The 14,498-nt window shown below is 37.3% G+C and overlaps 2 protein-coding genes across 2 annotated transcripts; one reads left to right on the plus strand and one right to left on the minus strand.

Moving 5' to 3' along the window:
* Window positions 1-240: 240 nt before the first annotated feature.
* LOC111471343 (phosphate transporter PHO1 homolog 3-like) lies at window positions 241-4,311 on the plus strand (the record flags this gene model as incomplete). The annotated part of the gene is made up of 10 exons (XM_023117052.1): window positions 241-880; window positions 1,579-1,915; window positions 1,996-2,044; window positions 2,118-2,189; window positions 2,285-2,465; window positions 2,521-2,641; window positions 3,393-3,462; window positions 3,548-3,730; window positions 3,838-4,119; window positions 4,186-4,311. Coding segments are annotated over 10 exons (2,061 nt in total), but the record flags the coding sequence as incomplete, so codon positions are not given.
* Window positions 4,312-11,490: 7,179 nt separating this feature from the next.
* Window positions 11,491-13,684, minus strand: LOC111471344 (uncharacterized mitochondrial protein AtMg00820-like). Its single transcript, XM_023117053.1, has 2 exons — window positions 13,534-13,684; window positions 11,491-11,774 (listed from the first exon to the last, which is right to left on the minus strand). The coding sequence occupies exons 1-2, from the start codon at window positions 13,682-13,684 to the stop codon at window positions 11,491-11,493; spliced, it is 435 nt and encodes a 144-aa protein (XP_022972821.1).
* Window positions 13,685-14,498: the final 814 nt, after the last annotated feature.

Below are 14,498 nucleotides of genomic sequence, written 5' to 3' on the forward strand. Positions count from 1 at the left end.
TAAAAAAAAAAAAAAAAAAAAGGAAAGAACACATTCTCTGTTTGTGTATCTGTGTAAATAGGCTATAGCGCATCTGCTTGGGTTTTGCTCAGAACCTTCCATGGCAGCATACCAGAGCTCCTCAAACCTTTGAAATGGTCTCTAGTCCCCCACCACTATATATATGCCTTTCCATTTCCCCCCTCCCCCTTCTATCATCTTCATCATCCTCCCAATTCCCCTCTGCGTTTCTCCTTTTAACTTCACATAATTCCCTCACATTCTCTCCAATACAATCCCCCAGTGAAGTTCGGCAAGGAATTCACGGCTCAAATGGTGCCGGAGTGGCACAACGCCTACATGGATTACAATGTCCTCAAAACCCTTTTGAAAGGGATTCAGAGATTCAAGCTCAGAAATGGCCCTTCTCCCACCCCTCAGCCCTCTGCCTTGAAGCGCAAGCTTACTCTCTACAGAGCCTTCAGCGGTCTCACTCAGGGTACAGCTCATCCTTCCACTCCTTCTCATACCGATTTCGACAACCAAGCAATTCTCGTTAACTGTATGCACGAGGATGGCTCTCAGACCTACAAGACCACATTCCTTTGGGCTGCCGATGATGGCGCTGAGAACGAACTCGTCTACTTCAAGAGGCTCGATGAAGAGTTTAATAAAGTCGATAAGTTCTATAAGGCTAAGGTCGAGGAGGTCATCAAGGAAGCGGAGATGTTGGACAAGCAGATGGATGCTTTGATTGCTTTCAGAGTCAAAGTCGAGAACCCTCAGGGTTTGCTTTTCGATATGGCTGAGAAGACTGTTGATATGACGCGTCTTGCTTCTGGGATTGCTGCTTCTTCCGCTGTCTCGTCGGTTTCCACCCCGAAAGGGGCTTTATCTAGAAGTGAGTTTTGAATCTCTACTCTTGTTTTTGGTGAGGATTGTTGGGAGTTAGTCCCACGTTAGCTAATTTAGGGAATGGTCATGAATTTTATAAGTAAAGGAATGGTATGAGGCCGGTTGGGGGAGCAAAGCCATGAGAGGTTATGCTCAAAGTGGACAATATCATACAATTGTGGAGAGACCATTTCTAACATGGTATTAGAGTGATGCCCTTAACTAATCATGTCAATAGAATCCTCAAGTATCAAACAAAGAAGTTGCTAGCCTCGAAGGTGTAGTCAAAAGTAACTCAAGTGTTGAATAAAGGGTGTACTTTGTTCGAGAGCTCCAAAGAAAGGAGTCGAGTCTCGATTAAGGGGAGGCTGTTCGAGGGCTACATAGGCCTTAAAGAAGACTCTATGGTGTACTTGTTCGAGGGAGAGGATTGTTGGGAGTGAGTCCCACATTGACTAATTTAGGGAATGATCATGGATTTATAAGTAAAGGAATGCATCCCCATTGGTATTAGGCCTTTTGGAGAAGCCCAAAGCAAAGCTACGAGAGCTTATGCTTAGAATGGACAATATCATATGGAGAGTCATGATTCCTAACAGTTTTAGCTTCAACTATATTACCCTGCATTGGATTCCTTTCTTGTTTAGGCTTTTGATGATATCTTTATTTGCCATTTCCTAGTGTTTTCATGGTTTGATGAAGTAGAAAGACCTCATGTGGGCATGGAGATAATTGAGGAAGGTGGGGGTGGTGAGTTAAATGAAGATGGGGACGATATCGACATGATATCCGGAGGTAAACAGGTTGGAGAAGATAAATTGAGCAAATTGAAGGTTGTTAGACCACCTCCATTAAATGTTCTTGATCGTGTGAAAATGAATGAAACCGTTGAAACACCTCGTTCAACCATCAAGGAATTCCTTAAAATCTCTAAGAACACTGAACTCCGGTTCAGCAGAGACAATCTAAATAAAGTTGAAGAACAACTCAAGCATGCCTTCTCTGTGTTTTACCAGAAACTTAGGCTTCTCAAGAGCTTCAGGTACATCTTACTCCCCTATTTTCTCCTCTTTTTCAATGCTCAAATTGCTTAATCTTTTCTCATTCATGGAATTTACCCAGCTTCTTGAATACACTGGCGTTCTCAAAGATCATGAAGAAATATGACAAGGTAATTTCATTTCCTATCTGATTGATTGTGTTGAATTAAGAAGGGTGACTGTGAAGTGGTAATTTGATTGCAGGTTACATCACGAAATGCCTCAAAAACCTACATGAAAACGGTGGACAGTTCTTACCTTGGACGATCAGATGATGTGAGATATAGCTTTTTCAACCATTTCTTTCTTAAAGAAGTTACTCAATAAGGTAAGTTCTTTCTTGAATTATAATATACTAAATGCCAATGCAGGTTGCCAAGTTAATGGAGAGGGCTGAGAACACATTCATCAAACATTTTTGCAATTCCAATCGCAGCAAAGCCATGAATATTTTAAGACCCAAAGCAAAGAGAGAGAAACATTGGACAACATTTTCCATGGGCGCATGCTCTGATTTTCACCATGATTTGTTGTACCATTTATGCTTATTATTTTAGGGACAACCCTTTTTACCAATCTCTCACACTTGAACTCAAACGATTTGCAGGTTTTCTAGCTGGCTGCTCTGCAGCTCTTGTCTTAGCCCTCGTCTTAATTATTCGTGCCCGCAATATTGTGGATAGCAGTGGAAGCACGAAGTACATGGAAACCATGTTTCCCCTTTACAGGTAACTACATGACTCTCCACTCATATTACACATGTTGTTGACCTGTTTGTTCATTTTCATCTCGGACATTCTCCGTCATCCTTGTTCTTAGCTTAAACCACTGTGTAAATAACTGGTTGTGGTTGGGCAGATCAAAATTATAGTTATTGTTATTGTTATTGAGTAATAACTTAGTTGCACTAATCACGTGTTAGCATAAATGTGAGATCCCACGTTAGTTGGGGAGGAGAACGAAACACCCTTTAAAAGGGTGTAGAACCTCTCCGTAGCAGACGCGTTTTAAAAACCTTGAGGGAAGCCCGAGATGGAAAAGCCCAAAGAGGACAAACAATATCTGGTAGTGGTGGGCTTGGACCGTTACAAATGTTATTAGAACCAGACACCGGGCGATGTGCCAGCAAGGAGGTTGTTCCCTGAAGGGGGATAGACACGAGGCGGTGTGTTAGTAAGGACGTTGGACCCCGAAAGGGGTGGATTTGGTGGGGTTCCCACATCGATTGGAGAAAAGAACGAGTGCCAACGAGGACGTTCGCTGGACCCTGAAGGGGGGATTGTGAGATCTCACATCGGTTGGAGAGGAGAGCGAAACCCCCTTTATAAGGGTGTGGAAACCTCTCCCTAGCAAACGCGTTTTAAAAACGTGGAGGAAAGCCCAAAGATGACAATATCTGCTAGCGGTGGGCTTGGACCGTTACTATGAACTATATTCTATCCTAATGGTTTTGACGTGGGAACTCTGATCTGTTTGCAGCCTGTTTGGATTTATTGTTCTGCATTTGGTTATGTATGCTGCGGACATATACTTTTGGTGGCAATATCGAGTGAATTATTCCTTCATATTTGGTTTCAAGGAAGGAAATGAGTCGGGGTATCGTCAAGTTCTCCTTGTTGCTTTCGCTCTAGCAGTACTTTTTCTTAGCTGACCAGCTAACCAGCCAGGTGCAAGCACTCAGATGTTTGGAATTTTATATTTGCTATTATGGTTGGGGAGATTACAGAATTAGAGTAAACACGTGCAAGGCTAATACCATATTCCAAACCATCGGTTTCATTGTCGCCGCTATTCCACACTTGTCGCGCTTGCAGCAGGTACTCCAATCTTGGTATCAATGTTTAACTGAACTCCTGCATTGTAGAAATGGGAACGTACTCATGCTTAGCTTAATGTGTTGTTTTTCGTTTTGTGTGTTTGGCAGTGCCTTCGTCGGCTGTATGAAGAGAAGGATAAAATGCACGCACTGAACGGAATGGAATACTCATTTGCTATCGCTGCCGCTTCCTTCAGGACAGCATACAGTCTGAACAAGACCTTGTATCTTTGGTATATACTAGCTTGGGTATTTTCAGTGATGGCAGCAGTATCGGGCACGTACTGGGACCTTGTGATCGACTGGGGGCTTCTGCAACGGCATTCGAAGAACCGGTGGTTGAGGGACAAGCTCCTCGTCTCTTGGAAGAGCGTATACTTCGTTGCAATGGTGAGTGAGAATAGAAGAATATGTTATGTTTTATTTGGCGATTTGTAAAGATAGAAAACATTGCAAGCGTTGAATGTGATGCTGAGACTTGCTTGGATGCAAACTGTGTTGAACTTCAAAGTCCCTTTCTTACACAAAGAAGGGTTGGTTGCAATTCAGCCACGACAAGCTTCAACTTTCTTTCCCACCTAAATTATTGCAATCGAAAGCATTTCAATTTTACTCAAATACTCCTTTGAATCAGATCTCCTCTTCTTTGGGACCGACATCTCTCCCTCCCCTAGGACTATTTCCTGCTAAACTTCTTCATTTTCAACTCCTCTGCCTCTTCTTTGGGACCGACATCTCTCCCTCCTTCCCCCAGGACTATTTTCTGCTAAAAGAGTGACATTGTCATCGTCCTCATTTTCAACTCCTTCAGTCAAGAGTACTTCCATTCTTGGAAGATTACTAGCTATTTCAATTTGCTCCATCTGTCAATGTACTAATAACTTGATTCAAACGAGTAATGGTCCTAACCTGTGCTTCTATCCACCTAGCTTCATTGATCTCCCCTCCATTTTCTCCGTCTTGGTTCATGATTGTACAAATATGTTTAGAACCTCACACATTCAACTCACTAATTTGACACTCAGAGAAACTCAGTGTTTATTACACACAAAGGTAGGCTAATGTATGGATAAAGCAATTTTGACAGTAGCAAGCTATTCAAGGAAATCAAGATAAATTAATTATGAAATAACATCAAAATAAAACAAGAAAGGAACAAAAATTAATTATGAAATAACATCAAAATAAAATAAGAAATGAACAAACAAATAAGGAACACAAAGATATTTTTGGATAGAATTGCATGCTCGAAAAAGTGAATTCCAAAAAGAATCTTATTATGAGGAAAAAAATATGAAACATAAAAGGGTTTCAGATTTAGATGGTTTAAGAAAAAATGTGAATTTTATTTGATCTTCAAGTAAACTTTGTAAATGGTCTAAAATAAATAATAAAGGACAATTTATAACCACAATAAAGAATAAATATGATAAGAATTTCTTTTTTTTGTTTTTAAGATCTAAATATGATGTTTAGGAAAATGAGGAAAAAGTGAGAAGTTGAAAAAGAACTGCGAAGATGACAACAAGAAAATAAATGGAAAGATTTGAAGAAAAGATAAATAATAGCATAATCAAAGATAAAATCAATTCTAGTGTAGGCCACTCATGAGGATCACTGTATTCCAAATGTTTTAACTAAAGCTATTACACGATTCTAAGGCCAAGAAAATTCAAGCATTCATTATTCATCTACAAAATTAGAAAGACTCAGTTTAACCATTATTTCATGTGTTACAAGTTGATTCTATAGAGGAAGGACTATTTAGAGCTTAAAGTGAATATTTGCATAGTTGAAGTAGGGGATGAAGTTCCTATATATTGTACTTGACTGATAAGTTATAAAACTTTATTTATTATTTTTAATTTCATAATTCTTGTAGTGGACAAGAGGATGGTTATTTGTCAAATTGACTTCTTCGTGGAGATTTAAAGGGAGTGACATTAAATGATGTCTACTAACTTCTTCGGTGGACATTTGAAGAATTGAAAGTTTATTTTGTGGAGAGACTATAAATACCCACAAATTATTACGTAAAAGACATAATTTAGATTAATGAAATTGAGATCTCAATTAAGACTTTCACCCTTAGGAATCTGAGTATCATTTTTGTCATTTCTAAGTTTCAAACAACTATTATGGTAGATTATATCTGAGTCATTCAATGAAGTTTTGATCAAGTTCGATTGTGGAGTGACTCAATTTCAAACAAGATTCCAAATCTTACTTCTTGATCTTTGATCTTAAGAGGTAATCTAATTCTAGTCTTATCTCTTGGTTGATCCGAATTTTATATAAGGAGGTGCTAATTTCTTTGATTCAAGGGTTATTGATATGAACCAAGAGATATCAATCAAACAATATACTTCAATGAAAGTGTGAAGAAAATATTATTGAAATTATCAAAAGATATTTCAATTCATGCCACATTGAAGAATAATGAAGTTCATGTTATAAATTTTGGGTGGATTACAATTTAGAGTAATTTAGAGTTACTGTATTTCATCAATGTATTTTAAGACTTTTTATTTATATTAGTTACAATTACATAATGGTTAATTATGAACCTCTGAATGTTAAACTCTTGGCTTTTTCATTATATAAAGTCATGTATGTTATTTGTAAGTAGACTTGAAAATATAGTAAAAGAAGCATTTGTGCTCTTATTTAGCCAATGGCTAAGTTGTTTTACAATTCTATATAGTTTAGGGTGCATGTAGAATCATTCAAGCTCGACATGATCAATCTTGTTTGTGGAGTGATTTGAATCTCAATCAAGTGTTCTTGTCTTGAGATATTTGATCAACAAGAATCATTCAAACTAGACATGATCGATCTTGCTTGTGGAGTGATTCAAATCTCAAATAATGTTCTTGGAGATATTAAGTAACTATTCAGATTTTCCATTTTTGCCTTATTTGGTTAAGATTTTATTTTTATTTAAGATATTATGTTATGCATTTATTTTCGCCGGAAAATGTGCAATTTTAAACAAGGAAGTTATTACATTAATGGAAATGGTAAAGATTCGGGTTCTAGAATAAAATAAAATCAAATAAAAATAGAATAAATAATTAAATGTAATCTCCCTCGAAATCGTGAGATTTCCGGTGAGACTTTTATTGAAACATTCCTCTTTCCCTAAATTTCCTTATTCTAAAACCCTAGGATGCCTTATTGGTAAATGTCTTGAAATTAGTTTTATATTCCTATGTCCAACCTTTCATATCCCTTCAAAACAATTTTCTCTCCAAACTTTCCTCCGGAACGTTGGGGTTGCTATTCGGAGGAAGAATCGAGTGGAAGTAAGGTATTGATGTCGGGATCATTGTGTCAAAGACGGTTGACCGTCGGAAATCGGTGTTGAGGACATTGTGGGATCGTCGGAGGTCGCCGAAATCGGGGAGGCGAAAACTAAGGTTTCGTCGCTTGTCAGGTAAGGAAGGTGAGGTTTTTGAAATCGGGTTGAGCCGCAGACGCACACCCAACAGCTCTGGCAGCTTCGCACGCGTACACAGTGCACTCGGACCGCACGTGTATGAAATTAGCTCAGTTCCGTCAATTCCCGCAGCTTGGCTTGGCGGCTTAGTTGGTCGGCTCGGCAGCTCGGCTGGCTCGGTATCACTACAATATATCGATTCCAAGGTTTTTGGCTCTTTTGAAGCCGTTTCTGCCCTTAGTTTTTCCATCCGAGGTCAGTATGGTTCCTAAACGTTAAAGACAGATTAGGTCGGGAGTTTATTTTGATAAATAGCATGAGATTTAGCTAGGGTATGTTATGAAAGGCTTCTAAGTTTTTATGTGGTTATTATAGGACATATTTAACCGTTGGGATTAGCTCGATGTGAGTGACTTCAACCAAGGTCATCGAGGTAAGTGACCTTACTGTTGGAGTTAGTTTACTACATGTTGTATGATGGTGCGTGCCTTGTGGCCCCTGCATGCATCATGTTTTTTTATGTGATATGACTATATGATGTATGAATTATGTGACTGTTTATGCTATGGAACGTAATGGGTTATGTTGATGGTTGATTGTTTATGTTATGTGAAGTTATGAATAATATGTTAGTGATATATGCCATGAAAGTGTTGATCGATGTCATGGATACACGTAGTATTATAGTGTCATGTCATGAGATGTTTATGCAACTATAATGTACTTTCATGTTATATAATATGTCATGTAATGTAAGTTATGTGAGATGCCATGTAATGTAAGAAACGTATATGCGATGTTAGCACTGCTTATGTAATGTCATTTTAGATATGTTAAGGGACCTCATGCATATATGTATGCCATGTGCATCAGGATTCTTCCCCTTTATGACACGAAAGAATGAATTACAATATTTATGTTCGCCATGATATCATGCGGGCCCTTTTCTGTTCTGTGGTGTCCGACGACATGTAATACGTTGTGCCCGACCAAGCTAGGCCTAGGGGGTATGCATATGAGCCCGCCTGGTGGGTCCATGTACGCGTACATGGGCCATGTGTGAAGGAGTACCACACATCCAACCCTACCCGGAATAGAAAAGCACTCAAGACCATGTAAAGTTTATGAAAAGTTAGGTCCCGCTCATATGTTGCATGTGTTTGCATTCCTAACCCCAATAGTGGGGTGACTTACTGAGTATTTTATAAAATACTCAGCCACGTGCTACCTACATTTTTCAGGTAAAGGCAAGGCGCCAATGTATGGTTGACTGTGGAGCCGAGGACACCATAGAAGTTGGAGAGGGGATATTTTTAGGGGTTTATGTTTATTTGACTTTTTTAAGTTATAGATTGACTATTGTTTTATTTAGATTTGTTTTGAAAGGTTTATTTTTGGAGATAGGTTTGTTTTGGATTTTGAATCTTTATGAAAGACTCTTCCGGTTATTTATGTTGAGCTTCCGCGTAATGAATTATGCATGCATGAGTGACGTCACTAATTAAGTTTAGAAAACTAGGGGCGTTACATATTCGATCAACAAGGTAATCGAAATCTTACTCCCCTTGTAGTGATTTCCACACATCAGTTATTGCTTCAACAAAAACTTGGATACTTGGGTTGAGGATTAGGGTTGTCTTATCAATAGAACAAGTTATTTCCATTGATACAATCATTTGAAACAACTCTCAATCCTTCACGAGTTGTTTATAGTTATAGTTGGATTCGTTTTACCACAGTAATTGTATCCTTCATCTTAGTACTACTGATTTTCTAATAAACAATTTGTTTATTAATCAATTATAAACCAAGTTTCTTTCGAGCCAATGGGAGGGTGAGACCCATGATTGTCTAATAAACAATTTGTCTATGATTCAATTATAAATCAAGTCCCTTTCGAGCCAATGAGAGGGTGTGACCCCATTGTTTAAGTCATGAAATCAACACTTAAAAAACAACTCATCTGCTTTCCTCATAGGGAAAGAAGTCAATTTCATCGAGTGATATTATGTTCTCAACTTCCTATTTGATAAAGTCCCCAAAATCGTTATGCATATTGAATTGACTATAAGAGTCGTTCTCACCCATTCAAATCAAAGAACAAGTCCTCGTAGCCAGGATTTCATAACTCACTCAAGATTAAGATCGAGTCACTTATGATATTTGTCTGAAATATTAATCTTTTTAATTAACAAATCCAAGTTCTAAAGAAAAGAATTCAAGAACCATAATACTAAAGCCCTTAGATCAAATCCAAGGTTTCAGAATCCAAGGACCAAGGTGCTCGGGATAGATCATGATAAGAACCCATAGGTCAAGAACAAAACTAAAGGGCCTACGTACTTACAACAAGAACCAGAACAAAACAAGAAAAAGTGTGGTACTCTAGCATATCAAGGACACAATTAAGAACTTATAAGTAGGCTACTTACTAAGTTTTGTACTTATGCCATGTTTTCCATGTTTATCAAGTAAACAAGGAGCTGGTCGAGATCGGGAGCAGACTATGGAGCAGGTGCCATAGACAAACCTGACCCGTCGTCCTCCACACCATTTTTTTTTAATGGTTTGTGTTCGTTTCTTATTTTATGTTTGAAATATGTTGTATTTTAATGTGTTATGTTAAGAATTAGAAATAGAAATAGAATTGGGAAGGAGTGTATTTTCATTGTATTCACAACCTTTAAATAGGATACAAGCTAGCATCTAATACCCTACCAACAACTAAAATATAAACTAATTAATATTGAGAAAGTCAATAATATACTATAAGTCAAATTATAAAGGAAAGAATATTAAAATATAATATCTAAGATATATTCCATAAATAATATATAATCCAAATATTATATCTTAACACTCCCCCTCAAGTTGGAGAGAGTGTGTTAATCACATCCAACTTATCTTTACGAGTGTAGATCAATAACACCCAAGTTGTCTTTACGAGTGTAGTCAATAACACCCAAGTTCTCTTTACGAGTGTAGGTCAATAACACCTAAGTTGCCTTTGAGAAGAGAGTATAGGTCAATAACACTTTTGTCTTCCCAATAGTGAAAATAGAGAGTGTAGGTCAATAACACTCAACTTGTCTTTCGAAATATCAAATTGATGTCTTCCCAAAGCTTTAGTGAAAATATCTGCCAATTGCATTTTAGTCGAAACATAACACGGTTTGATGATTCCAACTTGTAATTTTTCTCGAACTATATGACAATCTATTTCAATGTGTTTTGTACGTTCGTGAAAAACTAGATTGGCTGCTATGTGTAATACTACTTGATTATCACAGTACAATAATGCTGGTTCGGACAGTAGAACTTTCAAGTCTTGGAGAATGTATCTTAACCAAGTTAACTTTAAACAAATATTTGTCATAGCTCGATACTCGGCTTTTGCTGATGATCTGGACACATTGGTTTGTTTTTTAGACTTCTAAGAAATAATTGAATTTCCAAGGAAAATGCAGAACCCAGAAATAGACCATCTAGAAGTTCAACAATCACCCCAGTCTGAATCGCAATATGCTTGTAATCTCAAGTTATTTTCAGATGGTAGTAGAAGTCCTTGATCAGGAGTACCTTGATGTATCTCAGAACTCGAAGAGCTGCCTCCCAATGTGGTTTTCTTGGTTCATGCATAAATTGACTAAACATACGAACTGAATACACTATGTCAGGCCTAGTAACAGTTAAATATATTAATCTGTCAATCAACCGTCTGTATTTACTTGGATCATTCACTTTTCTCCTTCTAATGAAGAAAGTTTCAGATTTTGCTCCATAGGAAATTTTTCTGGACGTGCTCCTGTAAGACCTGTGTCTTGAAGAATGTCTAGAGCATACTTTCTTTGAGACATAAAGATTCCTTTTCTAAACCTAGAAAATTCAATTCCTAGGAAACATTTTAAATTCCCTAAATCTTTGATAAGGAATTTCTCGAGTAAACTAGTCTTGAGATGTTGAATTTCTTTGAGATCATTGCCTGTCAATAGAATATCATCAACATAGATAAGAGCTACAGTGAAAGAAGTACCTTTACTCTTAGTAAATAAAGAGTAATATGCTTTGGACCGAGTGTAGCCTACATTTTATATAGTGGTAGAGAATATGGAGAATCAATTACGAGAAGCCTGTTTTAAACCATAAAGAGATTTATGGAGCCGACATACTGTATTCTCCCCCTATTGGCGAATACCTGGTAGTAAAGACATATAGACTTCCTCGTCTAGATTACCATGGAGAAAGACATTTTGAACATCCAACTGATGAGTGAACCATTTTCGAGCAGCAGCAATAGTGAGTAAGCAACGAACTGTAATAAGTTAAGCTGTAGGAGAAAATGTCTCTTTGTAATCAACACCTTCAACCTGAGTGTATCCCTTTGCTACCAGTCGAGCTTTATAACGTTCAACAGAACCATCAGAGTTATGGTTAATCTTGTACACCCAACGATAGCCAATAGCTTTATGGCCAGGTGGTAGAGGAACGAGAGACCAAGTATGATTACGTTCCAAAGCTCCAATTTCATCATTCATAGCCTGCTGCCATAATGGGTTGCCAACTGCCTCATCATAGGTTTTAGGTTTTGTCTGGGTTGTAATAAGAGCTAGAAAAGCATGTTGAGTAGGAGGAAAAACGAGAGAATGAAAGGTAATGATGAAGGGGATACCTAGTGCCAGTGGTGGGACTTGAGCTAGAGGTTAAATGATTGGCTCCAGAAGACATCTCATAATCATTATAACAAGCTGGAGGTTGTTTGGTACGAGTAGAACGTCGGAGTGAAACTGATATATCAGGTGGGATACCTAGTGCCAGTGGTGGGACTTGAGCTAGAGGTCAAATGATTGGCTCCAGAAGACATCTCATAATCATTATAACAAGCTAGAGGTTGTTTGGTACGAGTAGAACGTCGGAGTGAAACTGATATATCAGGTGGGATAAGATTAGATTTAGTGGGTGAATCTAGTGAATCTAGAACTGATGAATTTGGAGAAGGAATAGAAGGTGGAGGAGACGACGAAGGAATAAAAGGATTAGAATGGATGTTTGAGTAGGATGGATCATAAAATGGTAAAATGGGAGTTGAAGAAGCTAATGTCACAGTTTGTGAAGCTGATGAAAAAGGAAAATCATCTTCACAAAATTTAACATCACGATTGATAAAAAAAATTTTAGATTACATGTCATACAACTTGTAACCTTTGTGACCACAAGGATATCCTATGAAAACACAAGCAATTGCCCGAGCTTCAAATTTTTGTTTAGAATGTACTACAGTTGCATAACACTTACAACCAAAAACTTTAAGATGGTGAAATGTAGATGGTCGTTTGTAGAGTGTTTCAAAGGGTGTCTTGTTAGATAACAATGGTGAAGGTGTTCTATTTATAAGATAAATAGCAGTTAAAATTCATTCATTCTCCCCAAAAATTAAGTGGAACCTATGATTGAAAAAGAAGAGACTTAGCTACATTTAGGATATGACGATACTTACATTCTACGACTCCATTTTGTTGTGGAGTATAGACACAATTGCGCTAAAGTTCAATGCCACAAGAAGTAAAAAATGGTTGCAAAGATAGTAGTATGAAATTAAGTTTGAACGAATTTAACAAAGTTTACTAACAAATGGTGTACTTCTGATTTGTGTTGCATAAGAAAAACCCAAGTACATCGAGTAAAATCATCAACAACAATGAGAAAAAAACGCAAACCAGAATGGGTTGGAATTTTATGTGGTCCCCAAACATCACAATGTAACAGATCAAAGGCAGAATGGGTTGTTATTGAACTTTTTGAGAAAGACAACCTAGTTTGTTTTGCTAATGGGTAAATACTACAATGATGAGAAAGAGTAGCATTATTAAGATGTAATTGATCAGCTAGAAATTTAAAACGAGAAGGAGAAGGATGACCTAAGCGTAAATGCCACAAATCAGATGACTGAGATACTTGATTTGCTAAAGATTCGATTGGAGATGAAGAAATATGATAGAGACCTCCGAATTGTTTACTCGAGCCAATCATCTTCCCCGTAGCCAAGTCCTGCATAACACAAGAATCAGGATAAAAGGTCACATAACATTTCAAGTCATTGGTAAGTTTGCTGATGAATATTAGGTTTAAATTGAATGAAGGCACACATAAAATATTGTTTAATTTAAGGTTAGGATTAAAAGAAACATTGTCGGTATGTGACACATGTGTTGTCTCTCCATTAGACAAATTTATTGTAGATATGGTGGTAGCCTTTGGTTCAGTCATAACAGAAGTTTTGAATACTATATGATCTATAGCTCCACTATCGAGAATCCATGGATTAGAACTCGTAGGGTTAATAGATAATGCAGATACTGGAAACAAACCTGCAACATTGATGTTATTATCAGAATTACCAAAAGGACGACGATTGAGTGCAGATAAGGCTTGTACAATCTGTTGTAATTGCTCAGAAGAAAAATTTGGGATGGAATTAGGTGATTGTTCTTCTGTATTCAACTGAGAAACATCGACCATGTTTGAAGATGATCAATATCCTCGATTGTTCCGTTTATTGATTTATATTGCCCTTCTAGAATTATTTTTCTATTGACATAAATTTTCTGTATGTTCCCTTCTATCACAAAATTTACAGTGAAACTTAAGGAATCGACACTCATCAATTGTATGACCACTTTTATTGTAGCGTTCACATGATTTATTATTGACAAATTTTGAATATGTTGTTTTCTTCTGCACTGCTGATACAATCGAGAAATTCTAGTAGGTTCAGAAGTTACCGAACGCTGCATCTCTTCTTGTACAAGTAATGAATAGACTTGCCTCACATTAGGTAACGGAATCATCATCAATATGTTATATCTCACCGTTTTATAAGACTCATTGAGCCCCATGAGTAGTTGCATCTACTTGTCTTCTTCGCGTTGATCAACATGTATTTGACGTTGATTACAGGTAAATGGTGTGTGGTATGCTTCCAATTCATCCCAGAGTGCTTTGAGCTTGGTGAAATATATTGACAGTGCCATGGTTCCCTATGACATTATTGCTATAGACTTTTGTATCTGAAAAATTGTTGGAGCATTCCATTGTGAGAATTGATCGTGAAGATCAACCCACACTTGATGAGCTGTCTTGACGTGAATAATATCCTCAGCGATATCTGCTTCAACTGAATGAGTTAACCAAGACATTATCATATTGTTGCATTGATTCCATAGTTCAAATTCGATTGAATTTGCATCTTGAGACGGTTCTTCAATTGTAGCCAATTTTTTTTTTTTTTTTTTGACAATAAGAGCATGCATAACTGATTTACTTCAATTAATTT

Source organism: Cucurbita maxima, unplaced genomic scaffold (assembly GCF_002738345.1).
Source record: "Cucurbita maxima cultivar Rimu unplaced genomic scaffold, Cmax_1.0 Cma_Scf00051, whole genome shotgun sequence".
In the NCBI taxonomy this organism is placed as follows: Eukaryota; Viridiplantae; Streptophyta; class Magnoliopsida; order Cucurbitales; family Cucurbitaceae; genus Cucurbita; species Cucurbita maxima.

Bases quoted from the DNA above. Each gene is read 5' to 3' on its own strand.
- LOC111471344 (XM_023117053.1), bottom strand. From the start codon at position 13,684: ATGGTCGATGTTTCTCAGTTGAATACAGAAGAACAATCACCTAATTCC. The intron at 11,775-13,533 runs GTTTGTTTCCAG...ATGCTTTTCTAG, and splicing joins TAATAACATCAATGTTGCAG to CTCTTATTACAACCCAGACA.